Below are 21,313 nucleotides of genomic sequence, written 5' to 3' on the forward strand. Positions count from 1 at the left end.
GCCCTACCCCTGCGGCTGCTGGAGCCCCTCAGTAGTGTAGTGGCGCAGCCCGGCCGCGGCCGCCCCCGCTAACGAGCCCTGCTCCCCCGGGGCGGCGGTGATGTCACATCCGCCGCCCACTCCTCGCGCTAGTCCAGCCGCGCTTGTGCCGCTGTTTCCCGGCCCAAACTTTGGCGGGGGGCTGGCGGAGGGCGGAGAGGAGGGGCGGGGGTGGGACGGAGGAGCGGAGCCGCTCCGGAAGCACGGGCAAGCGCTGTCCTCGCCCGCCCTCCCCGCGCCGAGGCCGCCCGCGGAATGAGCGTCCCCCGGGCGACTGCCGCTGCCGCCTCCACTCGGGCTCTGGCGGGCGGGCACAAAGCGCGGCTGCCGGTGCGGTCGCTGCAGCGGGAGCGGAGTGAATGACCGAGAGGAGCGCCGCGGAGAGGCAGCCCCGGGATCAGGATGCGGGCGTCCGCCAACATCCTCAATCTCCTGCTGCTGTCCTTGCTGGCCAGCCTCGATCTGTCCAAGGTAGGAGCTGGCCGGGCGCCCCCGCGGACGGCGAGTTTGTGCGGCCCCGCAGCGGCGGAGCAGGACAGGCAGTGCCGGGTCGCGCACGGCAGATGCGGTAGCGGGTGATGCGGCTCCGCCGGGCTGCTGGATGGCTCCAGGGAGAGGCGGTGGCTTGCCCTTGGTTGTCCGATGGACCAGGCGTGAGAGTTCGTGGCGGAGACGGCTGGCCCTGGTACCGGGATTTACGAGCTGCGCGGTGCGCGGCGGGGACGCGCGGATGCAAGCGGTCAGACGGGCTAGGGACGCGGGCAGGCTGCCGCGGGGCCCACGGCATCGGTGCGCAAAGCATGCACTCCCGTAACCCGCACCCTCCTTCTCCCACGACCCCCCCGCTGCACGACCTCACGCAGGAGTTCTGTAGAGGCACCGAGCAGAGGTGGGCAGGGTGCGCGTGGGGAGAAGCGCCGCCGCTGCTTCAGGCCGGAGCTGTCCAGCTGAAGCGAGCAGCGCTTTTCCCGGCTCAAGGCAGAGCGGCAGTTCCTGCGCTAGGTCACTACACCGATTCGCACGGAGCAGCTAGGCACTGAAAGGGGGGATCGACACCCTACAGCTGGAAATATTTTTTTTCGGAGCGGAACCGATGGCGTCACGTACAGACACCGATTTCAGTCCCATAGCTCCAGGCTGCTGCAGAGTGCTGCAGGTGACCAAAAAGATCACACCTGATACTGAAATAACGAGAAAAGTAAACAATGTGTTTTAGCCATGCAACCTGGTTTGTGCATGTGACTTGAGTAATTTTTTAAAATCAGAATTGCACCCTACCATTTAAAAGCAATAAAGACTGAAACCCCCTAGGCTGGCAGATGCCTGGAGTGCTGCATCCTAGAGATGGGGAACTTGTCACATCTGTCTTTATGTGACATGCAATCTTGTAACTGTGAGCGTTATCAGAAAGTAGTAAGAGGGAAAACATTCTTAAGGCACTGCAGTCCCTTACCAGTAGTAGTCCATACTGTGTTACCAGGTACCAGGCTAGCTGTATGAAGCAATGCTCAATTCTTCTGGAAGGTTTTTATCTTTACAATAAAGCCATTAACTACATAAGTTGATCATTTAAAAACATGCATTGAATTTCCTACAGTACAGAAGGGGTGTTGCTCTTCAAAAAATATAAAGGTAGAACTTCAAAAGCCATTCAGTGGAAATCTCATTTACAGCTGCAGTATTCTGACCACATTTTAATTAGTAAAATATAGTGACAAGAAAGCAGGAGATGATTTAGGATTAACAATATTAATTAAATAATTAATTATGTCAGTACTAATAAATAGAGGCTGTTTGAGAGTATCAGCTATTGTGATGTCTTGTAACAAGACTTAGCAGGCAGCACACAGGAGTCCCACATCTGCATGAATCACAGTACATGGCAACATTATAATTACAGGTTTCCATGTGTCATTACTCTTTATTATTCTATCTCTATTGCAGTTAGCAAAATTGGTATCACTGTCTGTCTACAGAAGAATAAAACCACTAATGAAGCAAATTAACTTCAGCTGGAAGAATTATTCTTTTAGTTTCTGGGTCAGAGATACGCCCCAAAATAACAGTGGGAAGAAATGCTCCATTTTATGTCTGTCACCATACAGTACAGAAAAGCTGGATGAGCCACTGGAATAAAATGGCATAAATTAACTCTTGAAACTTTGCTCCTAGCCCTTTTTGCTGTGGCATGCTGAGCAGGGGGCATAAAAATGGCCTTTTATTCATCATTCTGACATTTTCAGGGACATTAGAATGTTCATTGCAGACTCTCTTCACTTTGTGAAGGGGTCATGAGCTAGAAAGCTCAGAAGTCCTTAAGATTATGTAAAAATAAGAACCCTTAATCAAAGTCTGGTGTTGATGAGCTAAATTGTGTTTTTTTTTTCAGAAATAAAAACATGAGATCAAATGGTTACTCAGATCCTTGGTTAAGATGCTGCACCACATTAAGCATAAAAAAGATGCCACATGGCCAATTATAATTCAGGTGTTGGGTTTTTTTAACTGTGAAAACAGACTTCATATGTATGTGAAAAATATATTAAAATGTTTACAGACTTTTGGGTTTTTTTAGCAAATAAATACAAGTTGTGACTGAAACCTCACTTTAGAAATGGAAGTACTGCTCAGTTATTTATCTTGATTTATGCTAAATTGAAATGGAATAATAATTTCATTCCCTGCAGGCTGGGAAGCAACTATATTATATGGAATTAATTGCAGGAAACAAGGGGATGTTAAATTTCAAGTAAGACTCATGCAATATGCCCATGACTAGACGGGCAACTTTTCACATGCCCTTGACAGTCACAAACTATTCAGCTTAAGAAAATAAATCACATCAGACATTCAAAGTATACACAATGTCCTGCATAATTAATATTCAAGTAGTAACATATTTTACTGATCAAGTACTTTAAAATAAAGCCTGGGAAAAAAATATATCTCTGATTTAGTACCAGTGCATTGCTGACTCAAGACTACTGTCCACAGATACTCTTACTCTGACAAGGCTTTTATACTATGCTTGCTGGGTTATTTACTGACAGTGAAGTGTTTAAGTATCGCCATCTTATGGTAAAATATGCAACAAAAGTACACAGAGTTTATTCTTTCATCTCTGGAGCACTGAACATTTTATTTCAGCCATACTAATTTACTGCCCCTGCTTTTGTATTTCTGTTTGTTTATTTGTTTTTTCCCCTGCTAAACATGATATAAAATACTGAATATTCTTCTTTAACAAGCGGAAGACAATTCACTACTGTTTCATTTTAAACACTCTTAGTGCTAATTACAGAGTATCAGTATTAAGAGAGTTATTAAATGTTATAGCTGTTACTTTGATTCCAATTTTTCTCTTCATATACATAGGAAAAATAAAAGAAAATATAATTATTCTTGGTAATATATTTCAGTAAAGTTTTATTTCCAGCAGGGTGGCTGGATATTTGGCAGGAAGCCAGCTATAGGGAAAGGACTTGGAATATAAAATCCTCCTTTTCTCCTACACTTAAGTGCAGTATCTTGAAAGAAGAAACTATTAACTATTAGGAAATTTCTAAGAGTAACTGCTAGATGGCATCTCTGTATTGCTTTTCTACAGGTATGGAGTTTTCTGTAATGACCACTAGTAGTCTGTATTGTAGTCTTCTATTATAAGGGTTGCTTTTGCTGGTCATCATTTGATAACCACAGGAGTATAACCAAGCAAGCATTTTATAGTGATGCAATGCTGCTGCACATAGAACTCAAGCTCAGCAGGTTTTAGTCTAAATGGCATTTTTACTTTTTTTAAAAATTATTTAAATACATCTGAAAAAAATCTTCATTTTTCAATGCAGTTAATGAACTTCATTCTTGTTTAACTTTTATGATGACTGTATGTCCAACATCTGTTTGGTTGCAATTATTTGAATTTCACACCAAAAATTCAGAAGACTGCCAAGTACAATCCCAAACAGAAGCTGATTATTGTATCATTAAGGACAGTTACAGAAAGCAACTGCTATCTGTATTCACTACTTGGAACAATAGGATAGTTGAGTATATTAACTAAAAGCAAATTAAAAACTAAAAGCAAATTTGAAAACGGCCATCCACATTTGAATGTGTAAGCTTTGATTTTGATCTTTGGAATGGCTGTGTTTCTAGATTTTCAAAATCTACAATACTACAGAACTAGCCACTACAATCTTCTTCCTAGACTTCAAGTACTTGTTGGTAGCAAGAGTGTGCTGCTTTAATGCTTCTTTGCAATGCATCCCTATTGTGAGATTTTGTGACAAGAACACTAAGTACAAACAAGGGTTACCATCATACACTATTTTTGCTGAAAATATGACTCATAGTACCACAATGCACTGCAAAATTAAATGGAAATCTCACATAGCTACTTGGAAACTAATTTACCTTGTCTCCTACAGTATTAGTAATTAGTCAATATGAAAATTGTGTACAGTTATTTAGCCTGCATGATTTAAGAATGCTCTAAATCTTTAACTGCTGCCATGTGGTTAACTCTCACTCGGTGTCTGCTCTCCCATTTCTGAGCAACATGATTCAGCAGCCATGGAAGAATATCCTGTTACTATCAATACATCCTGGAGCCTCTCCCAGGTTTCATTCCAGTTATTTTACCATCACTCAAGTAACTTCAGTAAATGGGTAAAAAAACAGAGACTGTTGTTAACACTGCTAACTTCCCCTGCAATGGTCGAATCATAAGCCAATAAAAGAGGAACAATTCATAAAATATGCAAAGAAGAAGAATCTGAAGCAGAGAAGGTGACTGTCAGGAAGTTCAGTATAACAGCTGTTCAAAAGACATCCAGCTATAGCTCCAAAAATGGTGCTTCTAGTTGCATACAGATTTAACACAGTTATAAATTTCAAGCTCAAATCCATGAAGTTCATAAGGGGCCTATTAAGAAAAGAACAGGGAGTCCTCTGAGAGGCTCCGGTCTGTTTGGGGCACTGAAATTCCATTTTCAACACCATAGCATGACAAAAATGCTTCAAGGCCTCACTTAGGCATTCTCACTAGGGCTTCACTGCAAACCAGATTAAATTCAAAAGCCTTGTGGAGAGCTTTGCACCAGTAGTCTGGGAAGAGTACTCTCAAAGACCATCTTTCACAAGATCAGCAATCTACCTTACTGCTTCACCCCACAAGGCAGTGGATTTCCTGTCTAAGATGAAACCTAGAGAAAGTGAGGACTGTGTGTGGTAGATCTGAATACAGAATATTTTTGGAATTCTCTTAATCATTCCACCTAAGAATTCTACCAGCAGATTTCTTAGTTCTCCAAGACACAGGAGGCTAATACTGCTACTGCTATTTCTATTTCTAAAGCTCTGAAATACAGTAGCAGTACATATTACTCTTCAAAATACTTTGAATGGTCTACAGAAAAACATTCAGGACTTAGAACATGTACTTCCAGAATTCTGAAGGGAGATCACAGAGCTTAAATTGTACTCATTTAATATACAGATACAGTGTGCACTACTTCCCACATGGTCAGCTATTAAGTGTGCATTTTATGTACCGTTAGAACAACTCACTGTTCACCTGATATGACCTCATGTTCCAAAAAGCATTTCTTTTATCAAACAACCCCCCCTGTGCCCCTTCAGTATTTTTACTCACCTTTTTTTTTTTTCCTGAGAAGAAATTATCTTAATGCGTTCAGAGGGAGGTCTCTTAAGAACTCTCAAAGTACAGAACATCAATCTTCATGTACTCTGTTGTGGCATTAATAATGTTTTTGTTAAGTTTCCTAAAAAGAAAAAAAAAAGAAACAAAAAAGACTATAAATATTTTAACCACTCAGTCAGCTGGAACATTTTCCTAACATTATAAAGAAATTAGTTTTTCAGAAGATACAATTCCTTTTACTTCAGTACAAAGCTATTTTTACCAGCAGTTCAGAAAGCTGATTCTCTTGCTTATCATATTTGCACCAGAACATATTTAATATTAACCAGAAGGGTGTGTGTTTTCCACAAAGGCAGAATGTGAAACAGAAGTGTAAAGGTGGCTGGTTTGTAGTGCAAGCTGCATAGAACATTAATTTACAAATGGAGTAAAAATTGCAACTTAACAATTCTGAATATAAAACATTATACTTTAGCTCTCTGAAGGACACCCACCCACCTATGATGCCCACTTGATGCCTTTCACTGTCTGAAATAAAGGTGTTAATCTCATTTCTAGGCACAGGAATCAAACCCAGGTAGTTCAGTTAAGAGAGCATTTGTCTCTGTTGATGAATTTAAGATTCATATTATAATGTTTCTGTGATGGTGAAGCCCAAGCAAAGACAATTCCAAGGTTATCTCTTCATGTTGTACACAGCACAGTGTCAAGAAATTTATGTGAAGAAACAGCAGGCTGATCTTGCACATAACCTCTAATTCACAGCAATGCTTCCAAGAATCAGTGACACTTCACTGTAAGCAGGGACTGCAGCCTCAGATTTTTTCATGAGTGACTGCAATCTTAAAGGCAACTGACCTACTATCAGTAGCATCATTTATCCTAACGATTGAGACTGGCTCAAAAACATTACTGGGTTTGTTGTCATTATTTTATTCCTGTAATTAAAGGTTTTTTAAGTCTAACTTGGTTCTGTGTGGAATTGGAGAATTCATATTTCTGTCTGGAGGAGATGGCCAAGAAACCCAAACGCACAATAATGAAGGCCCCTATATGGGTTATCTCATCCCCATTCATAAACCCATCTCATTGGGAACAGCACTAAAGACAGGGCAATAACCCATACATGACACAAAGAAGGTACCAGCATTTGTCTAACTAGCTCTGTGTTGACTACAACTAAATGATCTGTAGTCTTCATCATTACTGTCCAGCTACTAGAAATTGTTTCCTAATAACCACCTTTTCTGACAATAGGATTGATTAATATCCATTAACTAAATACACCACACAATGTGCATGTTAGGGGAGGAAACAGCACAACGTGTTGGTGATACAAGAGGTTAATGCTGAGGAGGTCACCGTATTAGAATAGAATAGAATAGACCAGACCAGACCAGACCAGACCAGGCTGGAAGAGACCTTCAAGATCATCATGTCCAACCTATCATCCAACACCACCCAACCAACTAAACTATGCAACCAAGCACCCTGTCAAGTCTCCTCCTGAACACCTCCAGTGATGGCGACTCCACCACCTCCCTGGGCAGCCCATTCCAATTGGCAATCACTCTCTCTGTGTAAAACTTCCTCCTGACCTCCAGCCTGAACCTCCCCTGCCACAGCCTGAGACTGTGTCCCCTTGTTCTGGTACTGGCTGCATGGGAGAAGACACCGACCTCTGCCTGTCTACAACCCCCTTCAGGTAGTTGTAGACAGCAATGAGGTCACCCCTGAGTCTCCTCCTCTCCAGGCTAAGCAACCCCAGCTCCCTCAGCCTCTCCTCATAGGGCTTGTGTTCCAAGCCCCTCACCAACTTTGTTGCCCTTCTCTGGACACGCTCCAGCAAGTCAACATCCTTCCTAAACTGAGGGACCCAGAACTGGACACAGTACTCGAGGTGTGGCCTAACCAGTGCAGTGTACAGGGGCAGAATGACCTCCCTGCTCCTGCTGGCCACACTGTTCCTGATGTGGGCCAGGATGGCTGTTGGAGTTCATGCAATAATTCCTTTAGGTAAAGCTTCATGGTGGTATCACAAATAGGATGAGTTTTTATTCATGCTAGCCTATGCCCTCTTCATAGCAGAGTTTTACTTTCCAGAAAAGCAAAAGAAATAACCAGGCATATTTTTCATTAAGTCAGTAAACAATCATAAATTGGAACTTGAGTTACAGCTGAAAGTAGGTTAAATAGGAAATGCCAGGCCTATGGATATGGAATTTTGTAAACTATCCAGCTGCTTCTGTGTTTATGTCTTTTCACACACACCAAAAGAAAAACATATTATGTAATTATTCACAAAATATGCACTCCTATTTATTTATTTAAAACTTTCTCCTCAAGAGAAATTAATTTTAATATTCTGACCCTTTCTGAGCCTTTTTCAGACTTTCAAATCACTTAACCAACTTAAAAGCTGATCCAGATAACACAAATACATGTTTTCATCCTGCACTCCCTTCAGAAGCAGCTGATCTGTCTGCTGCACTGCCTTCTAACCAAACAAATCCTTGTAAGTGTGAATATAAATGTAATATATCTGTTTAATTATTTCACTGAAAAGCAGACATCAGTCAGCATAATAGGAGCTTAAGAAAATTCTGAAAATTAGCAGCCCACTTCACTGCTATGGTTGTGGGAAACTGGTTACATCCTCCTGCAGCTGTCAAGTAGGCTAGAAGGAGGGAGCCAGAACAATTGGAAAAGAGTAAGTTCAGAGGTCTGCAGTTTCATGTACTCTCTTCTTAAGCGGCAATCACAACACTGTGAACAGCATTATTTTTAAATTATTCAAACCCAGAGTTTTATCTAGATTTTCATGACAGCTTTTATAGAACTACTGCTTTGGGTAAATACTTTAAAATGTGTTTTAGTGAATCCCTTGCAAGGAGATAACTAAGCATTAATTTTGCATATATGAAATTGCACATGTTACTGGAGTTGGAGTTCAGTTTTAAAATTGGATTTACAGAAATAAGAATGTTTAGAATACATTAATACCTGTGGTGACAGCAAATAGTATTGATCTGAGATCTCATTATAAACCCAAACCTGTCAGACTTGCTTATTCATATTTAATGGGGTTGTTCAGTTCCCTACTGCAATTGTTTTTCCTATTAACTTTGTATAATTTCTTACACATTACTCTTAACAATTCTAACATCTTATAATAAGATTTTGTGCATTTTCAATATAAAATATTGAGCCTTTTTCAACAAAACACATAGGAGACAGCACAGCTGAAACACTGAGCTACTGTATTGACTCATATACACTCCATAGAATAAATTATATTCTCAAAGATGTAGGTACAGCTGTAGGTATAGGCACCCTCAGCTCTCAAAGCAAGGGCATAAGAAGTTTATAATGAGATCTCAGATCAATATTATTTGCTGTCATCATGAGTATTTCAGGGCACTTGCACAAGGAATACAGTGTCAGGCAGAGTAGCAAATGAACATCTTCCAACATGTGCTGTTTCTGAAGCGTAGAGCAGGAAACTCTGAATATTTGGTAACTAACTCGTATTTGCAGAAATCAACTACTGATTATGCCTGCTGTCTTATTACCAAAAAAATCACATAAACTCAGACCACAAAAGTCCACAGCAATATTAAATAAGAAAAAACACAGATACCAAATAACATTTAAATGATTCCATCAATAATGTCAATGTAGACATGGATGACAAAATACTAATTAACAAAATCAGAATTGCCAAGTTCTTTTCTTAGAGAACTGTGACCTCCTGAATTATCTGTAATATGCCTTGAACATATTTAACTCACGACTGACAATGAATTGAAAGCTTTTTGGAAATATTCAGAGAAAAGGTTTCTGAAAAGCAAATTTAAGCCTGAAAGTTACTTCTGTCACCTCAACTTAGCCAAAGAATTATCTTAAAATACATGTTTTAAAGAATGTTCAAAATTGTGGTCATTTGTTTCCAGGTAAAATTACATTTCCTGTGAGATCAGCATCATTCAACAGATTATATTCTTCTGAGTTAGCTTTTCTAATACCAGTGGTTTACTTTTTAAATCAGTATATACAAAAGGTGTTGTTCAAGGTGTCAGTTACAGCATTGTATGCACTTTATTCAGCCTGGACGTAAGTTCTACTGTGATAACTGATTTATCTTGGATAGCAGTTACTTAACATACTTTCAGCAATTAATTTACTACGAGAAGTAAAGGGTTGTGCAGACTCCCCCCACTATTACTCCCAGGATACAGTAAATGTGATATCTTTTTCTAGTACTTCTACTTCCTCTGTGAATAATGTGCTGTTACTAGCTAGTTTCCTACCAAAGTCCTTCAGCTGCTTCTTCTCCTTCCAAAATGCTGTCATATTGTACCTGCACACTGCCTGTTGGCAATCTTCAAATGCTTTCTGACTAGCCATGTTCTTTATAGCCCACCCTAACTACTGTATTCCTCCTGCCCTGTTCAGTTGTCTTTTTTGGTATTTTTTCTATTTTGAGAGATTATGAAGAGTTTTGCTAAGTTTTGACAGATTCCTCCAGACCCCTCCATATCACTTCATTTGCTGAGCTACAGTTAAGAGCATCTCTAGCCAAATGCACTGCTAACCTAAGGAAAAAACCCCAAGATTACAAGAATTCACATGGTTGTGGTTCATACACCATACATGTTTGATTTTACTTGTAAGTCCATAACAGACAGATCTAATAATGTGTTCATTGGACTGGAAAGACTTTCAGCTCTGCTTCCAAGGGCACATATCCAAATTCTGGAACAGTTACTTCAATTAATATCAGTTTAGCTACAATGCTTCATGACAAGCATTGGAAGGGAAAGAAAACAAACCACCACTGCCTCAAGATACCCTTTTTTATATATTGGTTGTTTTGGGGAGGCCATCTTTTAACACAAATCTGCTTGAATAAAGCATTTACTGTAGCAGGAGGAACTAATGATCAGCATGTCTACCAACACTGGAGAAATACCTTAAATAATGTTCTTGGTTATTTTAAATTAAAAAAAAAAACCATACAATTACCCAATCACTTCATATTTAGACATCAGACATATTACTTTAGTCTCTGAGGTTTTTTCCAGCTGAACTCCTCTTTGAATTCAGAGCATTTTAAAATTGTCAACATGCCATTAGAGACATCCTTAGACCAACAGAGCACATTTTCCCCATTTCCAGTCATAAAGGCCTTGCACTTCTGTATCCATTAGGACCAATATGCTCAGACCTACAGACAATGATGCTGGGGGAATTCTTGACTGACAAAAGAAAAGGCTGATTCCACAGTATGTGGATGCCATGGTGCTTGTTCATCACAAAACTCTACTTGAAGATTAACTTACTTGAAGAGTTAGTGGCTAAAAGACCAAGGATAACACTGAAGGTAATGTGAACTTCAGAATAATGCCCTTAAATGCCCAACTGGGGCAGCCCTTAAATGCCCAACTGGGGACACAGGCTATGCCACTACTGACTGGTAAAAGTGACCTCTAAATCCAATTCAAAGGTACATGCCAGACCATCTGCACTGTTTATCTTGAGGCATGCCAGAGGAAATCCTTTCCAGCAAACCACTGTAGTCATGTACCCAGTTGCACTATGGAAGTTACCATAACTGGGCAGCTTAGGTGTAGCACAGAGGGAGCCATACAAGCTTAAGAACTGCATATATATATATATATATATATATGTGTGTATATATTTATGCCTGGCCTGTACTGGGTTTTGTTCTGAGGCAAGCACATCATCATTTTCACTGTGCCTTTCTTATTAATTTTTTGCACCACTGAGTCTTAAGTGAGAACCAGCACCATAGTATAATTTCTGGTACATTTCTCTTGCAAAAGCTGTTTTCTACAACTGAAACATCTCTTGATGGCCTCTAGACTGAGCTGTACATACATGCTAGGTACATCCGGGGGCTTGACTTGTTGACTGCCTAGTGGTCAGTGGGCACCGAGACTTCTGAAAGCAAGGTATTGGGGAACCTAGTTAGATAGCTATAACTAGCCTTATATGGGCTTACGGCCAAACTCAGAGCTAACAGCTTGTGAGAACTCCCAAGGGCTCAAAACTCACAAAATCAGAATTCAGTAGATAGAAGCATCTAAATACTTTTTTCCGATTTTAGTTGTCACCTGGCACAAAAATGATTTCTTCTGAATTATGCCTGTATTATAAATGCTGAATGCATGAGAAACTGTCCTCATAGGATAAAGCAAAAAATCAATGAGGAATGAAGAGGCTGTGATACAGCAATAGCTTGTGATGGGAAGAAGGACGGCAGCAATAAGGACTTAGCAGAATGTGCTAAATAGTGAGCACATTGTGGAAAATTTACTAGGTTATCTGAAAAGTGGAAAGAACAGGCTCAGCAAGGGAAGATAACAGGAAACCCAAATGATATGATGCAAGATTAAAATACATAATTCTACTGGGAACACCCTGGAAACAGGGAAATGTTAGGAAAAAAATAATAGTATCTTGAGGACTGTTTTGTCTTTCATAAAGGTGCTGACCTATTAATAAAAGAGCATTTTAAAATTAAGACTAACAATACCAAATGAGATTTATGCTGGGATAGATTTTATTAAAACTACAATGGTGATTGCTTTTGCTGTTTGTCCATTAAGGACAAAACCAAGAGATGTAAGAAGAAATGGTAATGGCCACAGCAGCAGGGCTAGGTTCATTTCTCCCTTGGAACATCAATTATTTGTGAGTTAGGATGTGCTTGTGACTGTGTCACATGCCTGTGACTAGGTCAGCAGGCCCATGCCTGTCAAAGATTATCTCTTGCTGGACAAGCACATCAGTGCAAGATGCCTTTGAAGAAAATGAGGATGAAAAAGATCAAGTGATTTGGTATTTTTCTTTCCAAATGCACTGTCCTTGGTATATAGAAAAGAAAACAGAAATAAAATCTTTCCCAAATAGTCATTCCAATTTTTAAACAAATGCAGGTTACAGTCATTTGTATACCTTTTCTAGCAAGCAAAACTGAATATGAGTTTCTAATTTGTACTTGCATTTGTACAGCATAACAGAGTTTGCTTACTCATTTAAGAAATATGAATATATTTTATGGCTTATCAATCCAAAGTAGCTCCAATTTTTAGCATTCATGTTTGTGAATTATTCATAAAATAGCTACGCACCAGGAATTATTTATAGAAATGTTGCTGAAAATAGTATTCTGTCTGCAGACTGATTCTAGTAAAAGAAGAAACTAGCTTTGTTAAATTGTTTTAGATCAAATTATCTGCTGAGCCTTACTATCAACTGCACAATGGAGTCTATTTTTAGCTTTGTGATGGGGTTCTCAGCACTTCTGAGAAGAGTGGGATATAGCCTGAAGCACTGCACTGCTGCCTTTTTTTTTTTGTTTTCTTCAGACTCAGATTTAGTCCCTACTGTTGTTCATTGCAAAAGCACCCCAGAGTTAAGTAACGCTTACAAAGCAGTATCTGTTCAACAGATCACTGTGGATGAGAAATATGTGCTGCTCTTGTACTTTCTAAAAAGTAATGCCAGACAGTTATGAAGGACTAGAGAAAGTAGGCAAGGGATCTCTCAGTCATTGTGTACACCCAAGGATAAAAAGTGGGGGAAATGGATCAGTCACCAAAGACAGAAGAATATTAAGTACTATTCAATGACAGGGAAGAGTAAAGGACAAAGAGCCAATTGATTTTCCTTCAACATGTGTCTGAGAAATGTGTCAGAAAGCAAAGCAAGGAATAAGCTACTTTATATTTGAAACAGAATCCTACACAATATGATTTAGAGCTGTTACCAGGGCTTGTCACTCTTTGGCTAGCCATCAGTCTCAAGTACCTTGCCCCAAAGAAAAAAGCTCTTTCCTATTAATTTTATAGTTTCTTGCAACATCATTTACCAGAAGTTTGAGGTCATTTATTCACCTGAATAGGAATAACAAATGTAAATAATGTATTAAGTAATGAGCACATGTACATAAATTTATTTTAATGGGAAAAAGGAAGTAAATTACATCCTTGGATTTTAAAAGTTCTCTGTTTTATTTAGTTATTTTTCCTACTACAGATCTTTGCAAGATGGGTGTATATAGATAAACAGATGGATGCACATGAGTAGAAGTAGTCTTATGAGTTGTCATCATAAATGACAAAATTAGTACTGTTTATTCTAAGGTGAGATCACATTTTCTGTGCTGCTACAAAGAGAGGAAACGGAATTTCTCTTACTGTTATCTCACATTGTACTTAGACTTAAGCAAATAGTGTCAGGATATTCCACTAATATTCATACTTATACTTTCACTCTGCTAAATTTCAAGGCCATTTTTGGTATTGGATTTTCCAGTCAAAATTATCCATATAAACTGGAAGGGCAGATGCTTCCAGAGACAGATTTGTAACAAAACTTCTAGTCAGTACCACAGCTTTAGCCAAAGACATTTGAGGACATGATATCTGTTGCTTTGTGGTCAGACTAGCCCACACAGGATTTGTATAGCATAATCTCAAGACAATAAATTTCCTTATTCTTTATCTAGAAAAGGAATGTGTTGGAGTTAAGTTAGTCTGAGATAAAATGAAAAAGCATTAGCACACCTAGGCCAATGCTTGAGGACCTGCAAACAATATCTGCACTACAGCAGGGAAACAAAGACAAAGGATTGACTTAAGAACATCAGAGGTGCCTCTGATCCTAAAAGGTCTGTCTTACAGAACTGCTTTACAGTTTTTGTTCATTTATGCCACAGAGTTATAAAGGTATTTTATCAGAAAAATGCAATCACACTGCACTCCAAGTCCTTGGGGAAAAGAGTAATTTTATTTTCTTCTTTCAGTACTGGTTTTCTTTTACTGCAAGAAAAAAAAACAGCAACCACAAAAAGCCTTTTTGGAAGCTTGTTCAAGTTTGGATTTCTTACATGTTCTTGCTTTGCCATTTCCAAAGATTCATGAAAGGGAAAAAGAAACTTTTGATGCTGAGAACTGTAAAAACCGATATATGGCTTTCTCGCATGGAGGAAGGTGAGAATGGGAATTAAAGTTAATTTCTTCATTAATACCAGAAAAAGTAATTGTATCACAGTATCACTTATCACTTAGGTTGGAAAGGACCTCAAGGATCATCGAGTCCAACCTGTAATTTAAGAAGAGAAGCCATCCATAGCAGATCAATGCAGGCTGCATATTGCTTGGATGTTTCCATAAACTCAGACTCATAGAATCAATAAGGTTGGAAAAGACCTCAAAGATCATCAAGTCCAACCTGTCACCTAGGACCTCATGACTACTAAACCCTGGCACCAAGTGCCACATCCAGTCCCCTCTTGAACACCTCCAGGGATGGTGACTCCACCACCTCCCTAAGCAGCACATTCCAAGGGCTAACAACTCTCTTTGTGAAGAACTTTCTCCTCACAACAAGCCTCAACTTCCCCTCGTGCACTTGAGACTGTCCTCTTATTCTGGTGCTGATAGGAGAAGAGACCAACCCCCTTCTGGCAACATCCTCCCTTCAGGTAGTTGTAGACAGCAACTTCAGGCTTCTTCTCCAGGCTAAATAATCCCAGCTCCCTCAGCCTCTCCTCGTAGGGCTTGTGCTCGAGGCCTCTCACCAGCCTCGTTGCCCTTCTCTGGACATGTTCAAGAGTCTCAATGTCCTTCTTAAACTGAGAGGCCCAGAACTGGACACCGTACTCAAGGTGTGGCCTAACCAGTGCTGAGTACAGGGGCAGAATGACTTCTCTGCTCTTGCTGGCCACACTATTCTTGATGCAGGCTAGGATGCCATTGGCCTACTTGGCCACCTGGGCACACTGCTGGCTCATATTCAGCCAGCTGTCAATCAGTACCCCTAGGTCCCTTTCTGTTTAGCTTCTCTCCAACCACTCTGATCCCAGCCTGTAGTGCTGCATGGGGTTGTTATGACCAAAGTGCAGCACCTGACACTTGGACTTGAGACATTTCAAGAGAACAAACAGAATTAAACTGAGGATACCAGAACTTCTAACAGCACTAAAAAGCTAGGGAGATGTGACAGAATCTGGTCACTGTTATTTAATATCCTTGCCTCCATTTTCCTTCTTCTCCTCACTAATCGAATCCCAAGATGAAATAACAAGGTATTTTTTAGAATCTTTTCTGTCACCAGAGGTTTTCAGAGAGATCAGGCTGAGTCAGAACTCCTTCTACTGCTAAAGAGAAGTCCAACTGCTTTCTGTGCAGTGGAATTGTCAATTGCCTTTTTCTTCTCTGCTTGAAAGAATTTTAACAAGGAAAGTCATGCTGCTATTTACTTCCTGTTCATCACCAGCTAAATAAAACTGCTGCATAAATACATTATTCTGGTAAGACTTTAATATTCAAATAAATCAACATACTCCAACAAACACATCCATTATTCCAGGTTGCTGTGAGTTGACCAAGCATATATAAAGAGTTTTTTCCCCAACAGATATTAAATAGTATTTTGGAAAGAATAGATCACCCTGAGTGTTTTCATTTTATTTATCTGGAGACCAAATGAACAAAACAATGTCCAGAGAACAAAGTTTTGGCATTACTTAAACTGTTGTAGGTAAGATAGTATCCTGAAGACAATCACTTCAGGTTTACTCCTAGATATCAAAAGACAGAGTTGTATTTCATACACAGAAAGGCCTGTGGAGCTAAACACCACTGATAGTAAGGATTTTGCTCATATTATTTTTATAAACTATCATGCTGACCGCAGGACTGGAAATCTAGATAACCTGCATATGGTAGTTCGAATTCATGCCTCTTTTTTCAGCTGAGTTTTCAGAGACTATTTTGAGCACGGTGCTATAGCAGAGTGTCAAACACAGAATGGTATCTTTTGTTTCTGGGCACAGTGACAGACAACACAATTTATTTGTACACTTGTGACCAGTAATTGATCTTTGATGAACAGACAATATGGAGCAAATCCTTGATCCTTACCTTGTCTAGCGGAATAAGAATGTATGGATTTAGGTCGCTGTAACAGTTGCTTCACGTTATTAACATATGAGTCCCTATTCACCCAGTGTTTCATATTTATTGTACATAATCCAGAAACAAAGTACCTTACATGATGTCTCACACGTGCATGTTCTCCACAGACTGTGATGTAGTATGAGATGATGTGGTATGGTACTGAGAGTGATGCAGAAGGCATATTTCTATCACCTATAGGATAGCCTTTTTTAAACCAAACCTACAGCTTAGGGGCTAGATTTCATCAGAAGCAGATTCAGTTACCATCACCAGAAGTTACATTCAGTTCCGCTACTGTCACTTCAGGGTTTTAGGAATTTAACGGTAGTTGTATATTCAGGACAACACGCATATGATGTAAGGAGTTTATAACTCTCTTTTTCACTGGGCTGGACTGACCGTGTTACAATACTAGTGCCCTTACATTAAAAAGTCTCAGTCTAAATTAAAATGATTTTTATTACCAAAGAGAAATGAAGGGGCAATTGGAGAGACAATGAGACGGCAAAACAATATTGGACTCGTTCCAGATTTAACTACTTAATATCTTTCTGTGAATTAAAATATGATTGAGGAATGATCCTGTGCTTTGATAACCTACAATTAACCTCTATGAAGTAGTTTTGTGAAATCCCACTGAGGAACTCCTATAGAACTTGGGAGATGGCTGATTAATAGAAGCAGTGCTAGGCCGGCTTCCACCTCTGTGACTTTCCACAGCATGCCTGTCAGGAGAAACCATCACACTAAAATCACTCTACTCTTTACTGACGAAACCTGGAAAGATGAAAGTGCAGTAGAATTATTTACCAAGTGGCACAAATTGATCCCTTGTCCGTAATGAAAATTGTGCTCCTAGCCCTTCAAGCTTTTCTAGCTCCTTTCCAGCTGGTCTAAGACTGTTCTTCTCATAAGATTAAGCCTTTGGAAACTATATAGGTCATCAACTTCTAAACTATGCTCTGGGGATACAATTCTTAATAAGCATTAGATTGTTTTACTATTCCATGAGCAGCACAAAGAAAGAATTGTTTCCCTCTTTCCTCACAAAAATGTTAATTATTGTTGTTAATATAATAAAGTATTTACTGTTCTTGTCACTCTGGCTGGTTTGCAGTGGCAGATTATCTTGGTGAGAGGAAAGGCAAAATTATATCCATTTTAGTACTCCTCCCTGCCCTGAAATACTGTAAAGCTCTTTATGGAAAGAACAGGATTCATTCTTCCTTATTTCCTTCTGCAGTCACAGAGTTGCTATCACAATATACTGCTGAGCTGGAAATGCTTCCAGTGTTTACCAAAATAAGGGAGAGAAATTTCAGGAATGTATACTTCTGTACCAACTGGAAGAGGGAGCAGTCCAGAGTTCAGTTTGGTTTTTAAGATTCCATTCTTATTCCATCCTTGTTTACTAAAGGAATAATGTAGAAAAATTATTTTTAAAGGGACACAGGAGGGGCCTTTGCTTTGTTCACTTTGACACTTCCTGGGCATTTGTTTTATCTCAGTTTGGCAAAATTACATTGCAGCTGTCTGGAAGTGTCACATAGTCTGTTATGAACTCTGCAAAAAGTATTTTTAGATTTGATTTTGTTAAGCCTCCTTTGTTTTAGTAAGTTATTTCTAATTGATAGGAGTTACAGGATCCTGAGAGCTCCATTAACCTCCATTATGCATCTATAGTTTGCAGTCTGAGCTTATATACCAGCACAAAGAAAACACATACATGAATCAGTGTCTTACAGAGAGATTAAAAAACTATCAATGAACTACTGATTTAAGGAGAAGCTAAGAGACAGTTATCTTATCTGTACTAAGATAGCACAGTTGCTCTGACTGGTTTTAGTGGACCAGAGTCTAATGGCTAGTTCTGAATGCTGTGTTTTGGGTTCTGTATCGGCTGTGTCAGAAGAGCTGGTTTCTGTTACTGTGCTGCCCTCTTCAGAACATAGTCCATTTTAATGGTATTTGGGGGGATTTTTTTTCCTATATTTTCTCATATAAAAGGAGAAAAGTTTCTGAAATACTTGGGAGACAAACACACTCTATGAAAAGAGGAAAAGTTCCTCAAGTACTTCACAAACATTTCTCCTTCCCACTTCACTCCCTCAACCCATAAGCAAATCTTGCACTCCCTACCTTCATCAGAACTACCATAGAATCAAAATAAACTATAGACAGAAGCTCAAAGGGCATTTAATCTATTTCTTCAAAACTGAACAATGTAACACACTTGCATGGTAAACTCTCAGCCCTGCATCATCCTAGAAATACAGTTGGAATTAATTACTTTTGAATGCTATGTGCTGACAGATGATGCCATAAGATCATCTTCTTAAGGGGGAAATGAACACATTTGTCTCAAACTAACAAATACTTCAGGCCGTGCAGCTCTTCCCTTTTATGTTGAAGTCTTCAAAGTCACAAATTTATCATCTAAGTATTCCAGTGTTCTCACTAAAAACTTGTAACTACACATTGGGCTATTTGATGGAACATGCAGGTGGGATTGAGCAGATACAAGGTACTGTGCTAAGGAAAAGGTAGGAATAAAGTGATCAAGTCAGTGCTGTAAAAAGCGCTGAAAATTACATGTGGCCTGTGGTTCAAGGATGCTATTCTGAACATAACTGGCATGCCTTATGTTCCCTTTAGGCTTTAAGCCACAGCTCATTAATTTCTTTGTTAGTGTAGCCTCAATTACAAAAGATGATAGCTTACACTGTATTTTTTTTCTAACATGTAGTACAAAGCAGTGACTTCCCCTCTGTTTCCCAGAAAAGTTTCTTAGACTACTCATATTTCAATTGACAGGATGTTACTTGTATTACAACAACCTCAGCCGTTCACTGATGCATCCTTCTTTCTACAGCACCATGCAAGATCTGGGTCAGTGTGGGTGTTGCTGTCCTCTGGAAGTGCTGTTCTCTTTTGCACAGGACAAAACACTGTTTCCCAGTGCAGAAGGCTTAAGTTACAGCATGAATATAAATTTTAAACTGCCTTATATTCTTCACAATTATTAAAGACTGCCTTTGAACAGTGACATAACTGGCTGTATAGAATGCTGGAAGGCTGTTATCCTAATGGCTACATTCATAATGCATAAACCAGTATGCCATGTTATAGCTATAACATAGCTAAGCAGTTCATATGCCTTTGGCATAAGTAACAGCTTTAAGTAATGCAGAATTTATCATCTGTCCTTCAGCATCTGATAAATCACATTCTTTTCAGGGGAGCCTTTCCCAACTGTTAGCCCTTTCAGGTTTTACTTCATTTTTAAAACCTCAGCCACACTGTTTTCTCCAGATTGTCTCAATGATGGGTAATATGTTTGATTGTCATCTCTACAGGTATCTAATTACATTCTTCACATATAGACTGTAGGGCCAGTTTTATCTCTTTTTCTATTTGGCAAGTTTAGTTTCATCTAATGATGTAATACCTATATTTTGTAGTTGGAAATAATGTTGTTTCCAATTCATTACGTAAGGATAAATGAGTCATCTTGTGAAATAAGCATTAAAATATCAAGTCAGAAAGTATGCATTGCTAAGCAAGATTGGTCTTTGGGGAAATTGGCTATTTCCACCCCTCTTAAAGGCTATTATAATACTATTCTTTTGACTGCCAAGCAAGCTGTGGTAGAGACTCCATTTGCGCCTTCCTTCCTGCTCTGGCAGCTGGGTTGGACTAGATGATCTTTTGAGGTCGCTTCTAGCCCCTGAAATTCTGTGATTCTGTGATTCCTTAATGTATCTGATGTCTAATATCTCACTTTCGAGTTAAAGCAAGAGATGTTACCATTCTTCTTGTGAATCACTTGTACCTTGTGATGCCCAGCTCTCATTCCCATACTGGTTTCATTAGATTCTAACACCATTGCCAAGTCCAGAACTTGCAGCAACACAGGAACAGTACCTCCTGAATTACACAGTAATTCCTCCAAGGCCCAAAGTGCAAAGAGAAAGCACATTTATATCTAGATAGTATTTGTAACCTTTGCACACTTAACCTTAGCTTCCCAGCTTTAGCTCTAGAGCACAATGCACCTGCGGTGAAAGCTGAAGTTACTCATCTTCTACCTAAACTAAAAGAAGTGCAAAACCAGTTTCTCCTGTACATCTCAGACATGTATCTTAACAACAAAGAAACATGAAAGTGACAACATCAAAACAGTCAGTTAGGTTTCAGGATAAAACAAGATTACTTGAATGTCCCTGGTTGAGTGTGGGTTTGTACTCTGCTTTCTCAGGCTCATTTTCATAGACTGTTCTGCTTTTAGAGTAGGGCTTGTTAAACAACTAAGTAGGTATATTTCAAGTCTCTATTGATTTCAAATGGTAATTTGTTGTTCAGCCTAAAGTATCCATTCATGTTGCTAATAAAGCACTGAATTTATGTAAAGTGACTCAACTGACAAGCTTTCTGTGAATCAAAAAGCCATTTGCAAGCCAGAGACTTGCCTCTCACTTGATTAAAATGAAGCATTCCAAAATGTTTCTTTTTCTGTCAGAATCATTTAACAAAATCTCCAGTGATGTTCAGTATTTTAAATTCATCAGAATAATTTGAATTCATCATGATACAGAAGAAAAATGTGCACATCACTAACTTG

The 21,313-nt window shown here is 39.4% G+C and overlaps 1 protein-coding gene and 1 long non-coding RNA gene across 3 annotated transcripts in view; one reads left to right on the forward strand and one right to left on the reverse strand.

Moving 5' to 3' along the window:
• The first annotated feature begins 226 nt into the window (after positions 1-226).
• OLFM3 (olfactomedin 3) overlaps positions 227-21,313 on the forward strand; it is a 50,321-nt gene continuing 29,234 nt past the window's right edge. For both annotated transcript variants that reach the window (XM_068141002.1, XM_068141003.1), the window contains exon 1: positions 227-510. In XM_068141002.1, coding sequence (XP_067997103.1) covers positions 442-510 — 69 coding nt within the window. In that variant the 5' untranslated portion in view covers positions 227-441. The remainder of the gene's footprint in view (positions 511-21,313) is intronic.
• Positions 5,453-21,313, reverse strand: part of LOC137442370 (uncharacterized) — a 151,489-nt gene continuing 135,628 nt past the window's right edge. Inside the window, exon 3 of the long non-coding RNA XR_010987651.1 lies at positions 5,453-5,822. This is a non-coding gene — a long non-coding RNA (uncharacterized lncRNA). The remainder of the gene's footprint in view (positions 5,823-21,313) is intronic.

The sequence above is a fragment of the Melanerpes formicivorus genome, unplaced genomic scaffold (genome assembly GCF_026170545.1).
Source record: "Melanerpes formicivorus ecotype bairdi unplaced genomic scaffold, bMelFor1.0.p_v2 SCAF_7, whole genome shotgun sequence".
Lineage (NCBI taxonomy): Eukaryota > Metazoa > Chordata > Aves > Piciformes > Picidae > Melanerpes > Melanerpes formicivorus.